At 38.3% G+C, this 19,038-nt stretch overlaps 1 protein-coding gene across 1 annotated transcript; it reads right to left on the bottom strand.

Annotated features, from left to right (window-relative positions):
* Positions 1-10,014: 10,014 nt before the first annotated feature.
* LOC121752793 lies at positions 10,015-10,542 on the bottom strand. Its single transcript, XM_042147885.1, has one exon. The coding sequence runs from the start codon at positions 10,540-10,542 to the stop codon at positions 10,015-10,017; it is 528 nt and encodes a 175-aa protein (XP_042003819.1).
* Between the last annotated feature and the right edge of the window lie 8,496 nt (positions 10,543-19,038).

The raw sequence follows: 19,038 nt of genomic DNA, 5'->3' as shown, positions 1-19,038 counted from the left end.
CCAATGAAGGATCCAATAGAACCACTGAAAGTGGAACCGACCGATCCACTCGAAGTGAATCCGGAGATAGTCCCAAAGGGGTTGTCAAACACCCAAGGGGATGTTGAGGAAGAGGTTGAGAAGCCAGGAGTCGGAATCATCGTTATGCGCAACGACGTGTTGACGGGTGCAACTGGGGACACACTGGATGGAACGGTGGTAGCAGCGGTAGACGGTCAGTCGACATCTCCAAGCAAAGGTGTCGATTAGGTTCAGTTCGTGTATGTAAACCCCTTTAGTGGCAAGAATATCTCGTCTTGCGATTGTTGGAAAATTTTGAGATACAAACTTGCCGGGCGAAAATTACACGGAAATAAAAACAAGGAAATTACACGGAAACAACTGAAAACTAAAATTACACGGAAAAGTCTGTGGAAAGAGGTAAGCCGAGTCGAGGAGTCCTCTTTCCACAAGATGAGATACGCCCCAGTAGTGCTCTCGGTTTGACGTGTCGTCCCCAAAACTAAAACGACTTCATCTCTGAAGTAGCAGCACCGCTAGCAGCAGAGCTCCGGTGGACGGGAGTAAGGCGGGGGCAGAGCTTCGACGGGAAAATTATGCAGAGAGGGAGAGAGAGTGTATGCAAGAATGCTTGTATATGTTCTGTGTAGAATGCAATGGATGCATGCCTATTTATAGGCCAAGTCCACCCGCAGGGGCATTGATGGAGTCAACAGCCATTATGTGTGTCATGATGGCTTGACTGTAACCACCGGGGGTTATTGACTGGTGCACTAGCCATTGGGAGCTGAAGACACATGACACACCTGGACATGCTACACGACAGGATACACCATGGACCGTAGGGACCTTTTGTCTCCCGTTATTCGTCGGGGTCCAGCGGGGACCTTTTCTCTCCCGTTATGCGTCGGGGTCCAGCGGGAGCATGACGTGGACCAGGACCCGTCGGGGATAGAGTGGAGTTTGAGGTGGTCTAAAAAGAACAAGCGGGGCTTGAACCACGCTCAACGACCAGCTCCAAAGAACAACCCAAAGACCACCCAAAAACCAATTGCCAAGATCCAAGGCATAAGGCACACGGCATCCGGCGCCCAGGGCACGGCTCGCGGAGCGAGGTGCACGGCTCGTGGCTCGCGGGCGGCGGCGCTCGTGTGTGCGCGTGTGGGCTCTGTCGCCCATCTTATTCCACGATAATTATTACACTTAATAATTCTTTTGATTAAATACTTCATCAAAAAAGTTTATTATCCCCGATGTGGGATAATTAACACCTAGTTAATTAATCCCTTAGTTTTCCCATAGCTCATTTCTAGCTTTATTGTGACCAACTTTAATATATTATTTCTCACTCACCGGGAATCGGATTTGAGAAAATGAATATACTACGGTCATCTACTCGGAACGCAGATCGACGCTATTGCATTTAATTTCACAAAATTAAATGTCTTGTAACATTTATTACTAGTTAAAATCATTTGACCAAGCACCATTTTAACAATATTGTTTGAGTGTAACACTATATCCCATGTCACACAATCACTATTTAAGGAGTGTTTGTAGTTCGAGCTATAAAGTATTGAGCATACAATATTTGATTATGTAATCAGGTCGTTACTCCACCAATATTATAGTCCCCCTCTCCCTAGATTTCCATGTAGGCACCAAGCATTGTATAATTTGATTTGGTCATTGTATAACTTGTAATTAATGCACATTAATTATTGGAACCGCATCTAGATCATTCATAATTAACTATCATGATACTGTTATACTTCCCTAATCCCCTATTTGGCGTTCTAAAAAATTAAAATAAAAAAATTCAATTTTTGCCAATTACATATTGCCTAAATTTGAAATACTTTATATTTTTCGTGATCTAGAGAAAAAAGGGTTGGTATCCAAATTTATGCTGATTGGATAGATCGGTTTTGTTGTATAACTAGCCCCATGAATTGATTTAATGATGGTTTGAGTCTATACTATTGAAAAGATTAGTCCATTCAACTTTTATAAAATAATTTAGTGACAATTCAACTTTTATTTTTAAGTATAATTTAATACTAGTACATTTGTTCTTCATATAAATACAACATAACATCATCATATTTCACTGAAATAAATTGGAGACCTACCAACAAATTCCACGATGGAAGTATGTCTTTAAATATGTAGTAATTTATAGGAATATTAATTAATTTTTTGTCTTGTAATTTTGTTTTATTTCTAATAAAATAGTTTTCTTATTTATATACTCCATGTTATTTGATTTTTGCAAAATGGATAATAATTATAAAAAAATAAAAAATAAAATCATACATGTTGAACTAGAGGTATGAAAATATAGGAATTGTGGTTTAGTGTAGAAATTGGGAGGAATTGATTTGAAAATACTATTCCCTTCATCTCTCTGTAGTAGAGACATTTTATTTTAAGCACTCATTTTAAAACAATAATAATAAATAGTTAAAGTGGAGAGAGAGTAAAGTAAAAGAGATAATAATATAGATAAGAGTTTTCTCTATATTATTCTCGCTCTTAGTTTACTTTCTCTCTACTTTAACTATTTATTATCATTTTTCCAAAACGAGTGCTAAAAATGAAACGCCTCTACTGCAGATGGACGGGAGGAGTATTAGGTATGAGATGTGAACAATTGCTAACTATATTTGCTAATTGCTAACTAGTACCAATTTCTAGTCATTAGATCTAAATAATCTAGTGGTATCTAATGGTGCCAAGTGGAAATTCATTTATATTAGTTAATTTAAAAATATCCTTTTAGTCATTTCTTATATATGGCAGTTTTCATGATTCTCCTGATGTCAACACAATATAGTAAAATTGTCAACTCAATGACTTGAATATGTCAACTAAATTTGATTAACATTGCATATGTATTGATATTAACTTGATTGTCAAAAATATTAATAATCCCAATAAAAGTATCACATTATCATCCGTACATATGAAAGTAGGATCTCGTTAGAATCCATATAAAATTATCTTTAATTTGATACTCCGTTCGTCCATCTGTAGCTGAGTAGTATTCTTTTTGGTATTGTCCCACTATATCTATAGATGCCCAAGGTTTATGGTTCGGACGGTTAACTGCAAAACCGTAACCGGCGCTTATGGTTTCAAACCAAAACTGTGAGATTTAAATGGAACCGAAACCGCCACTTTTGGAAATGTGGCCGGTTTAGGTTCCAAAATTTCGGCACCAAAACATGCCAGAACCGCCAGTTCCAAGTGGTTCCAAACCTGAACCGCAAAAAACTACCGGAAACCATGAAACCAAACCGGAGCTGCAAAAAATCACAAAAATCCGGTGGTTAAGAACCGAACCGAATCGCAAAAAACCGTAAAAAAATCATCAGTTCAAGGGTCGGTTCCGGTTTGATATTTTTCAGAACTGGGATTTGGGGTTCTGAAACCTTGGCATGTCTAACTTTAGCCAAGTCATTTACTTTTTTCGCAAAAATGTAACAATCTTTCTTTTCTCTTACTTTACTCTATTTTACTTTATTCTCTCTTCATATCTCTATATTTTTCCTTACCTATTTTATTTTTTCTTTACTTAATGACTTGAATAGGTCAACTAAATTTTATTAAGATTGTGTATGGATTAGATCTAAATTGTATGTATTATGTGTTGATATTAAAAATTCAAACAAAATTATCACATTTTATCATCTGTACATATGCAATTAGGATCTCGTTAGAATCCTTAAAAAATTATCTTTAATTTGATACTCCCTCCGTCCCTCCATAGTTGAGTCGTATTCCTTTTTGAGTTGTCCCACTATATAGCTAAGTCATTTCTTTTTTGACAAAAAAATAATAATCTTTCTTCTCTTTTACTTTATTCTCTGTTCACATTTCTACATTTTCTCTTTACTTAACACACTTGACACAATTTTTTTAATTTCCGTGTTGAAAAAAATGTCTACTACAAAAGGAAGGAAAAATTATATTTTTAGTGAAAAATAGTTTAAATCAGGATAGTTATATGAGTTCAAAGTTTTGAGATATTTTTAAAAGTTAGTTATAACTAATAAAATTCACTTTTTATTAATACCCTTAATTGGCATTGTTACAACAGCTAATTGACATCGCATATCTCTGATTGACATTGTTCCAACAACTAGTTGACATCGCGTGAAAATTGATCTCGGCTATTTGTTTCAGATCGAACAAACTAGATTTGATAGTAGTTATCAGTTTAAGGGATAGTTTGATGACCCTATAAATTACGGTTAGTTTATATAGAGAAATACTATGAATTACTCCATTCGTCCGTGAATAGGAGTCCCGTTTTTCTATTTTACTCCTGACAAACTCATAGTATAGGATGTTTAGGTGGGTGATTAACATATGTTGTTGAACAATTTGAGGTATTGATACGCTCGGATTTTGCACTGTTTTAAGACCATTATTTGGTCAATTTTGACTTTTGAGTGTCAAAGTTGCATTATATGTCCATTATTTGCATATTTTATCCATTTTGATATTTTGATGCGTTTTGTGAGAAATGTAAATAGAGCTCAAAAAGGCATAAAAAAGACAAAATTTAGAAGTTGGAGAAGAAGCGCAACCCAGCGGCCCGCTAGACCCAATGCAGCGGTCGCTGAAACCATTCCAGAGCGTTCTGACTCTCTCCAGCGGCCCGTTGGGCCCAGTCGGCACAACAGCCTCTGTTCAAACTCATTTTTCTGGCAATTCTGAAGTCCGATCAGGGCGTTATTTATTCCATTCTCTTTTTCTTTGAAAGAGCTTCGCGTTGGTAGCTTGATTATCTCAATCGGAGTTCTGTGCAGAAAGTTATGGCCATTCTACGAAGGTCGCGCAAAGTTGTCAAGTGTAGAATTTAGGCGGAAATTCAAGGAAAGAAAGAAATTATTACCTTGTTATGCCAAATCTTTTTCTTGACCAATGGACCACGAAATTTCCAACTTGGAGGACACTTTTTACCAAGTTTAAATCTTTTCTAAGCCTATATATACCTCATAACTTAATTCATAATATTCACCAATTCATAGCCCCAAAAGAGGAAACTCCATGGCTCCTCCCTCCATTCTCCAATCCTAATTCCTCCATCCATCATTCCATCACCATTCTTGGAGATTGGAGCAAGACAAAAGAAGACTAAAGATTTCACAACAATTCATCATTGGGTTTTGTTTGTTTTTTCTTTATGTTTTGTTATTTAATTTGTAGTTTTTGCTATTTGTCAATGAGTAGCTAAACTATAAGACTTCTTTGGATATGTTAGTAACTTTTATTGGTTTATATACTTCCAATTTTTGGTATCCGTTTTGTTCATCACTTTGTTTCTATTCTAAGTGTTGGATAATTGCTTCACGTTTGAGTGACACATTCTGTGATGATCTATTGACTTGCTACATAATCGTGAGAGGAGGTTGGCGAGTTAGAAGAGCTTAGTTGATACTACAATTAGCTTCCTTTAAAACGACACTGTTAATTGAGAGTGAGGACATCTTGAGGGTCTTAGGAGATTTTGGGAGTTACAAATCTAGGATTGACGCCCCTAGTGCATGTAATCTACGCTTGTGCCGCATGGGCAAAACTTATGTGTTTCGTTCTAGTGAAGTATGAACTGCGCTAGGGTATCATAACTGTGTTCCGTGTAACCATAATTGTGAAACCACTATCCTTGGAATTCCACTATTTGCCTAATTTAGTTTATTTATTTTATTTGTTTTATTTATTTTTGCCTAGTTAATTAATATCCCAAAACTCTCGTTTCTCTAGATTATATATGACGTTTAGTACATGATAGCCAGTTGCAACTATATTCCATGTGTTCGATATCCCGATACTTACCTTTAGCTATACTATATTCCTTGTATACTTGCAAGTAGTGGTAGTGCTAAAAAATAGTGCATCAGGTATAAATTCTAAGTTTCATCCACTTATTTGCTATTTTCAGAGCTAATGAGTTTGTTGGAGTTTTGCAAAAAAAGCTCTAAAACTGGCAAAACGGAGCGAACAGGCTGATTCCAGAGAGTTCGCCCGGTCGGGCGTTTTGAGAAGCCAAAAACGCCCGGCTTGGGCTTTTCCGAGAAGAAACAGAAAGTTCGCTCGGTCGGGCATTTTTCATTCGGCAAAACGCCCGGTTGGGCGTTTGGAGCAAATATCGCTATTCTGATGGAACGTCCGGCCGGGCATTTTCTCACTTTCAAATCGCTCATTTTCTCCTAATTTTCACTCCAGATATAAAAGGGTTCTCACACATTTTTCGAATCCTAACTCCCAGATTACCAAATTAATCAAGATTGCAAGAGATTGAAGAGGATTTGAAGGTAAAGAGACTTCCCCATTCAAGAGATAGAAGGAAGAAGACTCCCCAACATCAATTCCACCTATAGGGAGTTCTAGTTTCTATTTATATCCATGTTTTGCCTTGTTTCTCTTGTTTTTCCTTTTGATTTATCTTCGAACATGAGTAGCTAGATTTCCTTTAGGGATTTGGTGAAGTTTGTATGGAATCCATGGGTTGATCTTTGATTTATGCTATCTATCTCTTTGTATTGGTTTGTTGGTTATTGAGCTCTTATTATCTAATTGCTTAGCTACCACTTTGATACATCTTGTTCTAATTGTTGTCATTGAGAGATGCATGATTAGAATGGTTAGATAATCAACAACTCCGTGCGTTACATGTGATCTGGAGATGCATGAGCTAGAGAGAGGGCTTTGGTCTGTTGTTCTTGGGAGTTAATCTCGAATTGTATGGAGGAGACTCCTATACTAGAGATTGACCCACGTGTTAGATGCACCCGAGAGGGGGTCTAATCAATTATCCCGACCTTCCTAGCCACACATGAGAACCAATAGATGAGCATGATCCCTAGGTGACACCCGTGATCCATACTAACGGATCCATATCCCTACCTTTCTTAGTTTGTGTGAAAACGATATTTTATTTGCTCTATTTAGTTAATTTGTCTCTACTTGCTTAATTTTTCTTTGTTCTTTGTTCTTAGTTAAGAAAACCCCAAAACACCTTTCCTTAGTCTAGATTGTGTTCGACATTGCATCGTAATACTCAAACAGGCTTTTATTCTTCGAGGATCGATAATTTTAGCTTGTCACGTGCTACTTATCTCGTACACTTGTGGGTGACGTTTGATTGCAAAATTAGCATGAGTCAAGTCCCCGTGAATAGGAGTCTGATAAGGCTCGTTTCATGCATCTATTTTGGGTATAAATTCAGTGCTTTCTACGGTGCTAAAGCATATTTATAAGTCCAGATGTGTGAATAATCTGTCAGACCCAGGAATGAAGATCAATTACCGGGGCAGAGGAAATAGAAGAGAAAAAGTGAAGGAAAAGAGCGAAATCCTCAAGGGCACAAATGTCAAATCACGAAGTCCGTTGCCCTAGGGATTTGAGCCATGCCTATAAATACAAGGAAGCTTGCGAAAAAGAGAGAGCCTCTTAGTTAGAAAATTCCTTAGGTGTTTCGTCTCGCTCTCTAAATTCACTCACTTAGGTCACGCATTTGGTTTCATGGGAGATCTGGGGTAGTATAATGTGGTGTTTTCTGTTATTTGGAAGTGTAACACCGTCCTGTTAAGGGCGAAGAAGCAATTTACTTTTCGCACGTACTTTCTTTCGCCGAATTCCTTGCCGGAAATTCAGCGACTGTTTTGTGACTCGTTTTGCAGTTCTACGGTCAATCTAGCTTCGTTTTCAGTTTTCGTTTTGATTCTGATGCTTACTGTCCTGTTTTACTGAGTTGGATGCTTTTCGCAATTCAATTGTTGATTGGAGTTAAGATCGGTGAGATCACAGTTGATCTATTGAATTGAGGTTGAATCGGAGTTGAAATGGTGTTGAAGGTTGCTGATCTGGTTTGGTTGGTGATGAATCTGATAGATCTAGCTTAGATTTCCTTTACATGTTTGAATCTGAGTACGTATGTTTGGTTCTGCATGGAAACTTCTGTCATTGCTGATTTTTTGGTCTAGTAGATTAGATCTGGTAGTTTTAGTTTAATCATAGCGTTCATCGTTCAATTTGAAGTATGCTGTGTTTTTATGTTCTGATTTGCTCATTTCGTGTTCGTTTTCTGAAGAAGATGAAGTCGATTGGTAGTTATAGTCGAGTTTGCTTTAGTTTGTTAGTTGCAGCTTTCTGTCAGTAGCCAGTTAGGGAAATCTGTTTTGTGGTTTACTTTTGCATGCCTTGTGTCTAGCTATTTTAGGGAACTCATTTACTTGATCTAGGAAATTTGTAGGATGATCGTAAGTTTCTCTCAAATCATGATTGCGTCGTTATTTAAAGCATTTTTAATTCTCCAGATCTAGTAGTTAGGATAGATTAGGTTTAATTTCTCAGGCCTAGTAGTTAAAACTCAACCCTCTCGTTGCGTGGCAGCAGTCGAACCCTCCAAAGTTCTCTTAATGGATTCTAATCCTTCCATCTTCGTGGATTCGATCCCGACTTCCCTATACTAGCCAATAGTATAGAGGGTTGAGGTTTTGAAGCGGGGTTGCTGTGACAACGACAGAATTCTGAAAGTTCATGATCTCCTAGACCCTGTGCTCTACCGAATCCTCTGGACCTAAGAGTTTACTTTTGCAAATACGTAGCATTCTTACGCCGACTGCACACAGCAGCACACACACATCCCGCGCTTCAGAGTCCCGGTTCACTTTTACCATAAATGGTAATAGGGTCCCACCTTCCACTAACTAATTCCACTTACACTTCATTTAAAACTAATATATACAAGTGAGACCCTTATTCCACTAAATTTTTTCCACCCACTATTCTTAATATTTATTGGGAATCCAAATAAGAAAATATAAAATATTTAATGAGGAACGGGGTGAGTATTATGGGTTGCTATGAGGCCATTTTTGGTGAATATGACCGGATAATGTCGCTGGACAATAAATATTAAACTCTAGTTACAGATTTCGTTGGAATTGCTTTAATAATCCTTATGCTAATATTCCATTGAATTTTATATGTCTCAAGTATATATGTTACGGACTCAATTCCTATATCGGTTATGAGAATAATTGATATGAGGGTATATAGATTAAATGAACTCTTTCTCCTAACAGATTAATCTTTTGGGATGAGTTCTCTTGTTTGGTATGTATCAATTGGTGTTTTCATTGAGAGCCCAAACGGCTCGGAGTGGTGACTGGGCAACGAACTCTCCGTGACAAATGAGTACGTTTGGGGCCGATTCAGAGTGGTGGCCGGGCAAAGAAATCGCCGTGACCAACGTGGCCATGACCAACGAGAACTCGGAGCGGTGGCCTGGCAAAGAACCAGCCGTGACCAAGGTGGCCGTGACCAACGAGGACGTTGACCTTTAAAGGAGGGTCAAATGTTACGGACTCAACTTCCACCTCGGTTGTGAGAACAATTGATGTGGGGTATATAGACTAAATGAACCCTCTCTTCTAACATGCTAGTCTTTTGGGATGAGTTTTCCTATTTAATATGTATCAATATCCATATATATATATATATATATATTCTGTTAATGGGTGAAACCAAATATCTTGAATTTTCCACTATGCGGATAAAGCAAACAAAAATGTACCAACCGTGAGTGTGAGTTGGTGAAGTGGCGGTTGGTATATAGAATATTTCATGCCATGCCAGAAATGGAGTTGCAAACTACAAAATATCTCGTATTGCCCCAAATAAAGGGTTCTCTTCCTTGGGTTAAAAGAAGTAATTCCTAAAATTACTTGCTTCTTACAATGGAATAATTATTTATTTTTGTTTTGCGAGTGAAAAAAAAATTAAGAGAAAATAAAAAGTAGATAGTGTGTCCATTTTCGAAAACAGGACAAACCAAAATGAATGTGTTTCATTTTAAAATGATCATGGATTTTCTCGAGAAAGAGAGGGAAGAAAGTAGAAACGTAGTTCTTGCACTAAATATAGAAAATATATATACAATTTTCAAATAAATATGCAGAATTTCCCTCCAACTCCAGCCATTAAATACATAACAGCCACCTACCAGACTACGACGCCACCATCCACCACCTGGTGGTGTTGCTTCCGCCTCCGCCCTTCCCACAACCGCACCACGTTGCCGCTCAGCACCGTCCTATCCTGCCACGTGTAAAACCCCAAATCCCCCCTTCTCAACGCAATCGCCGCATCCCACTCCCAATTACCCCCAATTTCAAACCCTAGACTCACCCCACTCTCCTCGATCTCGCCGCCGTCTTCATCATCTCCCCATAAATCCTCCTCCTCCTCCTCCTCCTTGTAATACAAACTGAACTTCATTTTCGTGCTACCCTGCCTCTCCAACACGACGCACGGCGCCGCTCTAGCTGGAACAACAGCCGCCTCACTCTCCGCCACCTGCTCCGCCGCAGCGTCCACGTGGCAATCGGTCGCCGGCAAAATCCTCATCCGCCAGAAGCTGACGGCGGTGGTAACGGCGGCGATCCATGCCAATACATTGTTAACGGCGGCGAGGAGGCCGTAGCTCAAGTAATTGAACGCCAGAGCTTCCAGCGGAGAATCCTTCATTTTTTATTTTTTATTTTTTTTCTTCGCTCTCAAGGTTTTTTTTTAATTGTAGGAGTATCGATATCTGATTTTTTGTGGGAGTGGGATTATATAATAGCGACGAGAGGGGAAATCTGGGCCGTTTATCTAATGTAATGGGATCAAAGAGTAGATGCCGAGAATCGACAATGGGAGATGCTAATTTGATCCGGTATTTTTATTAACGGGGACACGTGCTGCGATTTGATTGGCTGTGCTGAGACTACTGTCCTCATTCATCTCACCACCACTATATTTATTTCGGCTCTCACTTCACCACTCATTATAGAGTTAACAAACACAATTTTGAATTCTTTTTTCCATTATAATCACTTATTGTATTTCTCATTAAATATGTGGTAATTATTGAGATATATGCCGTTATGGTAACAATAACTCAAATCAGTTGGTAATATTCAAAATGAGAGTTTTTGGAAGTTTGTGTAATGAGAGTTTTTTGTCGAATTTTGTTTGAATATTTAAAAGTTATACTCAACATTTTTTTTATATATACTCCTTCCCTCAGCCTCATAGGAATCACATTTGGTGTAGGGGTGAGTTTTAAATTTTAATATATGTAAAGAATAGTGAGCGGAAAAGTTAATTAAATATAAGGTCCATTTTTTTATATTAGTTTTACATTAAAGAGTGAACTATGAAAATGATCCCTAGACTATGGGTTTATCTCGCCTATAGTCCACGGACATTAAAAATATCACCAAACATCCCTTGAATAAGGGTTTATTTAAAAAACGGACCTTTTGGCATTTTTTGATACGAAAATACCCTTTTGAGCATTTGGACAATTTGGTCTTTTCAATATTTTTACTTTTCAGCGTCAGCTCATTAAATTATTTGGTGTAGGTTGTGTCATAGATGTGTCACTTTATATTTCTCTCTCTTACGCCTCTTTTAAATATGCAGTAAACACACTTCTCTCTCTTCACTTCTTCTTCATCTGCTTCCCTCCATTATTGTCGACGCAAGCAAGGAATCAAATGGAATGTTGTACTTCGTTTGCGAGAAAAAGAGCAAGGTTTATTTTCGGTGGTGTTATCCGGAGTGTGTGGATTTTGACTTGGTTGGGCTGAGTCGACGTGAAGGTGGGGTTGGAGAGGAAGAAGCTGATTTGTTTCATTTGTTGGGTTTTCGTTTTATGTTTCATTTGTAGCCTTTATCGTGAGTTTGAGGAATTCGGTTTCATAACTAGATTGCAGTGCGTGAGTTTTGGGGAAATTTTTTATGTTTGTGAATATAATTTGATTATATGTTTCTAAGTTCTAAGTATGAATTTTATGAAGTTTGAAGTTTTTGATGTTGTAGTATGAATGAAAAATTGATTTTCAAAATTTTTGTTGAATATGAAATTAACGTTGTCGGAAGTAGAATTATGAAGCGGGTATTTAAATTTTCATTCAAAAGGTCCGACGTGTGGTAATGCACGAAATCTTGAAATAAAACTGATCGTACCTAGTAATAATATAGTGGCTACTGAAATGGATCTTGTTGGACATCTTACTTAAATGGATGTTGTTGGACATCTACTCAAATGGATTTTGTTCGACATCTTCCACCCATTGTTCCCATTCCATTGCCCATTCAAATGGGCGTTGATTGTTCAACGTCGCTGTCATAGTTGAGTTTGAGATAAGGGTGACATTGGCGGCAGTCTCTGAAACTAGGACTAAGAAACAAAACTCAGTTTTGGATGGTGTCGGCTTCGTTTAGTTTGCATTTTGGGGTTGCTTTAATCTTGCAAAGATACTTCATAGCTTTTCCTCAAACAATTTTCCAGCTACGTCTATTTTTGGATTGTTGTTTTTCTCCATTGTGTTGTGTTTAGGTGTAGGTATTTAGTTGTGCATGTATTTATATTGGTTGATAATGTATCATTAAATGAGTTAGTTGGAAGTTGGAAGTTGGCAAATGGATGAATTCAATGCGTCTTACAGTTGTTACATCCATGTTTTGTTGAAATAATATTAGATGTAGTATATGAAAATAATATCATATTGGCTACAGATAGTAAATATCACATAAAATGCAGAAAATAAAATCATATTATGTACTAATAGTAATATCAGATGTAGTAGATGCCAAAATCTACTACACAAAATAATATCATATTTCCTACTAGTTGTAATATGAGTCGTAGTGGATGCCACAAAATAATATCGGGCGCAGAATAATGTATTTGAAATAATATCAGTTTTAGAAGAAGGTTTAAGTACATATGGGGTACTCCTAAATGATGTTTGCAATCCTGCATAAATGGTTACCAAAATCATCATCAGTCTGCACATCCCTTTACTATTCCATGGGCAAAAACAAACAAAAAAGAGTTGCAATCCAAATAGTAAAGGCTAGAAACACAGACTGTATGTGATTTACAAAAAAATAATTAAGTATGAAGATTAGCAATGTCATTTACAAAAACACAGTTTCATATAAACGGCCAATTCAATCAGCCGTCTTGCGACGACTATGGGTTGATGACGAAGCAGCACGGCTCGGCCCAGCAGTTGTCTTCGTATTAGGGCGAGGAGGTCGGTCCCTCTGTGCGTCTGGATCCTAACTCCATGAGCACTTGGTTGAGCACTTGCTTGACTACGTTGGCCATTGGGTACCCACGTTGGGCGCCCAAGTGTCGAATTAGGAGTAAAAAATAGAAACTAAGGTTGTTCTCTCCTCAGTTTCCTTGGGCGCCCACGTTGCCCTTTTGTGTTTGGAGGGTCCAGCTCAAAACCAAGATCTGAACACCTCGACTAGCTTTCCATACCGTTGGTAGGGTACAAGACATGCTCATATAGTTACGTCGTGCTAGGCCTCGAGTAAAATGAGGAAACATAATCAGTCAGAGGGTGTTTACACTTGAGAATGGATGCTGCAGCATGCACGCAAGGGATCCCACTGATTTGTCAAAGCCAACATGTACATGTCCCATTGAGCATGTTCACCACAAATTGACCAGCAGACCCTGAGACCTGATACTAATTTTCCCCATTTCACAAGGCTCTCTAAAAAGTAGAGTTGGATGCTGCCTTATCAAGAATCTCTTTTATGACAGGTGGTACGAGATAGTTGTAGTTCTTTACCCCACCAGCCTCTTATCTAGATGCGCTCCAGTTGTGTTGTTCGAATTTCCTCCAACAACGTCAGAATTGGTTTTTCACGTGCCTCGACGATCTTAGCATTAAACGTCTCACACTTATTGTTTAGCTGCACAATAATGTCGACATTAGATGATGGTGAATTCAGATTCAATAGCAAAATTATTTTACATATGTTGTACACAGAACCTGTGCTCACTCTGTGGATACTTCTCAGCAATTATCTTCGACAAACCTTGTGCATGAAAAATGAAAGTTGTTACCTAACAAGTTGTAAGGAAATAAAATAATTTCCAATTACAATACTTACCTTTTGTTGATCAGACATGAATACATATCGAGGCCCGTTTATAATAGTTGCAAATCCTCGTCCAGATGATCTAGAAACCATTTCCATTGCTCATAGCTTTCAATTTGACAAACAGCCCAAACAATCGGCCACTAACCATTGTTGTGATCAATCCCGATGGCGGTCAATATATGTCCCTTATACATCTCTCGCAAAAAACACGCGTCAAGGAAGATGATAGGTCGACAGAACCGCTTCCATCCAATCTTTAGTGGCTCAAGGCAAATATAAATTCTGAGGAACCTCGGACAAGAGCTTGGTGTGCGTCTATGACTCTCATAATGTATCTGAATAGTCGAGCCAAGATGCGTTCGAAGTAGCTCATTCTTGTAGAAGAAGAGTTTCTTGTATTTCTTATCGATGCAACCAATATGCCTTCGAGTGTGTGCCCCTTAGCCCTTAGGCCTTCATCCGACTAAGTCTGGAACCAAACTACTCATCTACACATTGTCTGATTGCAACCAATGGAATTTGAGGATTTTCTTTGATCTTCTCAATGGCTGTTTCCAACCACTTAGTCGTGATCCATTTATTTTCTTGAACCTCTGAACAAGTGTGGATATGCTCCCTGTTCAAAGTTTGCACCACGCAGTCCCCATTTTTTCCTTATGCATGTACACAAACCAACTGTACTCACCATGAACCCCACGTCATTGTGTCGTCATTTACTTTGATGCGAACGAGCCTCTTCGACATCAATCCGTACTTTTGGAGGACCTCTCTAAAGAAGTCTCTGCTGCTGAAGATATCTCTAGTACTAAACTGTGGCAACTGATTAGTGAGTATGAACTGTCATTTCACCACAAGAGCACGACTAGGTTCTTCATCATCTGAAATGTACATCCCTCACCTCGGCATTGGCTATGTCATCTAGCATGTCAACATCTTCAGCCAGTCGTCGGGCTTCATGATGGTGAGTATCAACCACAGGGGAGAATTTTCAGCGTTTAGTTGTCTTTGAGGTAGATGTTTTGCCGCCCGCACTTAGATAAGTTGTGGAAGAATTGGTTGCGGCTCGCTCAGCTTCGCGTTGCCTGATCATTTCGTCGAAACAAGATGAAAACATTTGCTCATCCCGATACATGCTTTCCAGAGAAATGAACTAATCGAAGTCTTCGCAGTCATCATCACCATGCATATCAAAGCCCTCATTATGCAGAAGACAGTCGCCTGTGTCAAAGTCGGTGGCATCGTCGTCGTCCTCGACCTGGCCGTCTTGCAAGTTAATGTTCACATCCTCAACCCCAGGTGCAAATCTTCTTCCTCTATTGTTTACCTTCTCAGCCGCATTTTCGGTTTCTCCTCCCTAGTTTTTCTCTGTGTTAACCTCCTCAACCCTAGGTGCAAATCTTCTTCCTCCATTGTTTACCTTCTCAACCCCATTTTCGGTTTCTCTTCCCTGGTTTTTCTCTGTGTTAACCTCCTCAACCCCAGGTGAAAATCTTCTTCTTCTATTGTTCACCTCCTCAGCCCCATTTGCGATTTTTCCTCCCTAGTTTTCCTCATGTACCTCATTTAGCCGCCCAAGATACTACTCAAACACAACAGCTGCTTCAACAAAATCTGGCACAAATTTCCCTTCTGAGTGGGATTTAAATGGCCCGTAATCTTTTAAACCATCAATAATCGGCCTGTAAACATCATCTTTTGTATGTGCATTACCAACATATGCACCTGCTTCTGATTCAACTTCTTCACAAACTACTTCAGCTGGCTGCAAAGTCAACCAAAAGGCATTTGTTAACCACATCAATCTCTTCCTCAAAACCAATACAACATCATACCAAAATCAATATAAATTAAAACTAATAACCAAATCAATACCTATACAAATCAAAATTTCAAATTTCAAAATCAGTGCCAATAACAAACTAATATCCAATTCAACAAGCATCTACAAAATCAACAAATCAACTTATGACAACAATATCTCAATATATTCATATAACAGAGGCAATACCACATCAACATAGAATGTGCTTCTTCAACTGCAGTTTGAACTTCATCTACTTGTCCAACTGCAAGTTCGACTTGATCTTGTTATCCTCCTACCCCATTTACTTTGTCAACCTACAACGGACCAACCAAATCAAAATAGCAAAATCAATATGCATCTAAACATAATTTCAAAAAACAGTATGAATCAGTAACTATGCAAATATAATATCATAATCTAATCAATGCATAACAAACAATATTCAATTCAAAAATAAAATCTCAATATCAATAACAAAGATAGTACCTCATCAACATGATATTGTGCTTCATCAGTTGCAGTTTGAACTTCATATGCTTGCCCAACTGCAGGTTCAACTTGATCTTGTAATCCTCCTACCCCATGTACTTTGTTAGCCTCGATGTCACGTTCGTACCACCCTAAAAAGGTGTTTGTGGAATAACCTTTATTTTTTGGAATAACCTTTGCCTTCTTCCTTGCTGTCTTCGGTACAACCAATGGTGGCTCCTCTATTTATTCAATCACAACACCAGTCGATTTCGGGTGCATAAATTCTATGAACAACTCGGCTTGGTCCTGCTTCTGTCATGCCATAGCGTCTGCACGTGTTATCTCAAGCACGTAAAGGTGAACGAGCCTCAGTTTCATGGTAATAGAAACCTTCATAAATCGAGAGACATCATCATCTTCGATGAGCGGATCAGGAGGATGCCCAATTTCAATGCCCACGCATACATCATTGAATTTGGGATGACAATAATACGACTCACATATAACGTATCTAGCATACCCAACTCTGACCAACATATTTGTCAATTCGAACAGGTTAAACTGCAATACGCTCACGTAGTCGATGTAGTTTAACATAACAGTAAGGTAATCTCCAGCGTGGAACACACCATGGTGGTGAAGGGAAATCGTGAAACAATCAGGCCTACTCTCTGTTTAAAGTCACGCGAACCAAAAAAATCCATTAGTTTCGAAAATGCGTACCATATTTGCAAGCATAAAATCGATCACTTTTCAGAAAACTCTAACCTCAACATTACCAAATTACAAATTCTTCATTTTTGCAAGTATAAAGTTGAACATTTTTTAAGGATAAAATGTGTACCATATTCAAGCTTCGAGTGGAAGATGGAGATATTTTGACCATGGAGTTGCTATGTCTCCTCGTCGAGGTCTATTATCACCTGAGGAAGGCTCGGCCCAGCACCATCATCCTTCCTTGTATTTTGGCTCGACCCATCACTATCATCGTTCTTTTTTCTTTCGGCTCGACCCAGCACCATCATCGTCCTTCTTCTTTCGGCTCGACCCAGTACCATCATCGTCCTTCTTCTTTCGGCTCGACACACCACAATAATCGTTCTTCGTCTTTCGTCTCCTTTTTTTGGCGGCATCACGATCGCGGTTTCATCCCATTTGTTTTTGTGGCCGACGATAAGCGTTTCGGAGAGTGGGCACCGACGATTTGCTTGCTCAAGAAGACTGAAAATGGAGTCAAGAGAGAGGAGTGAGAGTGGGAGGACGAAGGGGATGCGTATGTTTGTTGCAGCTAGGAGAGTGAGGTGAGAGGGAAAAATGAAGGGTTGATGTTAGGTGAGAGGGAAGATGAAGGATTGAAAATGGTGGGCACATGGAAGGGTTTCTCAAAATTCACTCATTTTTACTCTCTCTACGTTCCACACTACATTACCTCTCTTTCAAATATATATGTATATGTGTACATATGATTGTACATGCAAATCCGGGTGAGGCTGACACATTGAAAAAGTTAAAATTTTGAAAAGACAAAATTGCCAATATTCTGGCATCCACTACATCTGATATTACTTTTAGTACCCAATATGATATGTTATTTTCTATATGACATCTGATATTATTAATAGTACCCAATATGATAATATTTTCTTTATTACATCTGATATTACTATCAGTAGCTAATATGATATTATTTTGTGTAGTAGATTTTGGCTTATACTACATCTGATATTATTTCAACAAGATTCATTTGAGTAACATTTCCAACGAGATCAATTTAAGTAGCCACCGACTATATTATCACTAGGTACCATCGGTTTTTTTCTTGATTTCGGACTTTCGAATGAATACCCATCGAATGAAAATTTGAATACTCATTTCATACTTCTACTTCCGGCATCGTTAATTTCATATCCAACAAAATTTAAAAATCAATTTTTCATTCAAATCACAACATCAGAAACTTCAAACTTAATAAAATTCATACTTAGAACACATAATCAAATTACATTGCTTCGAACACATGAAATTCACAAACATCAAAATTTTTTCCAAAACTCACGCACTACAAACTAGTTGTCATACCTACTTCATCAAACTCACAATGACATTCATAGAACCTACTCCATCAAACACATGACATTCACAAACATCAAAATTTTCCCCAAAACTCACGCACTATAATCTAGTTGTGAAAACCTACTTCCTCAAACTCACGATAATGGCAACAAATTAAACTAACAACGAAAACCCATCAAATAACACCAAAATAAAATCTTTCACTTTACTTCCACCTTTACCACGATTTCGAGATACTTCAGAATCAACTTCTTCCTCTCCTCCAACCCCATCTTCACACCGACTTTGCCCAACCAAGTCAATATCCACACACTTCGGATAACACCACCGAAAATAATTGCAGCTTCCAAACTTGTCCTTTTTCTCGCAAACGAAGTATTTCATTCCATTTGATTCATTTCTTGATTTGGCAAGGATTTTGAGAATTGCTCTTTGCCGGCACATACATTTTCGTACTCAAACCAGAGCCACCTACAACCATTCCCTTATCCATCAGCCGAGTTTTTAACGGACAACGAAGACATGAAGACAAAAAACTAAACTCAACGTTACAGAGGGAAGCAAGACGAAGAAGAGGGGAAGAGAGATTTGCGGAGGGAAGCAAAGGAAAAAGAAGGGAAGAGAGATAGAAAAGATAAGATTTTTATTGCGTATTTAAAGGAGAGGTAAGAGAGAGAAATATAAAATGAAATATCTATGACATAACCTGCACCAAATCA

The sequence above is a fragment of the Salvia splendens genome, chromosome 10, assembly GCF_004379255.2.
Source record: "Salvia splendens isolate huo1 chromosome 10, SspV2, whole genome shotgun sequence".
In the NCBI taxonomy this organism is placed as follows: Eukaryota; Viridiplantae; Streptophyta; class Magnoliopsida; order Lamiales; family Lamiaceae; genus Salvia; species Salvia splendens.
This window is presented reverse-complemented; position numbering and strand designations above follow the sequence as displayed.

Bases quoted from the DNA above. Each gene is read 5' to 3' on its own strand.
- LOC121752793 (XM_042147885.1), bottom strand. From the start codon at position 10,542: ATGAAGGATTCTCCGCTGGAAGCTCTGGCGTTCAATTACTTGAGCTAC.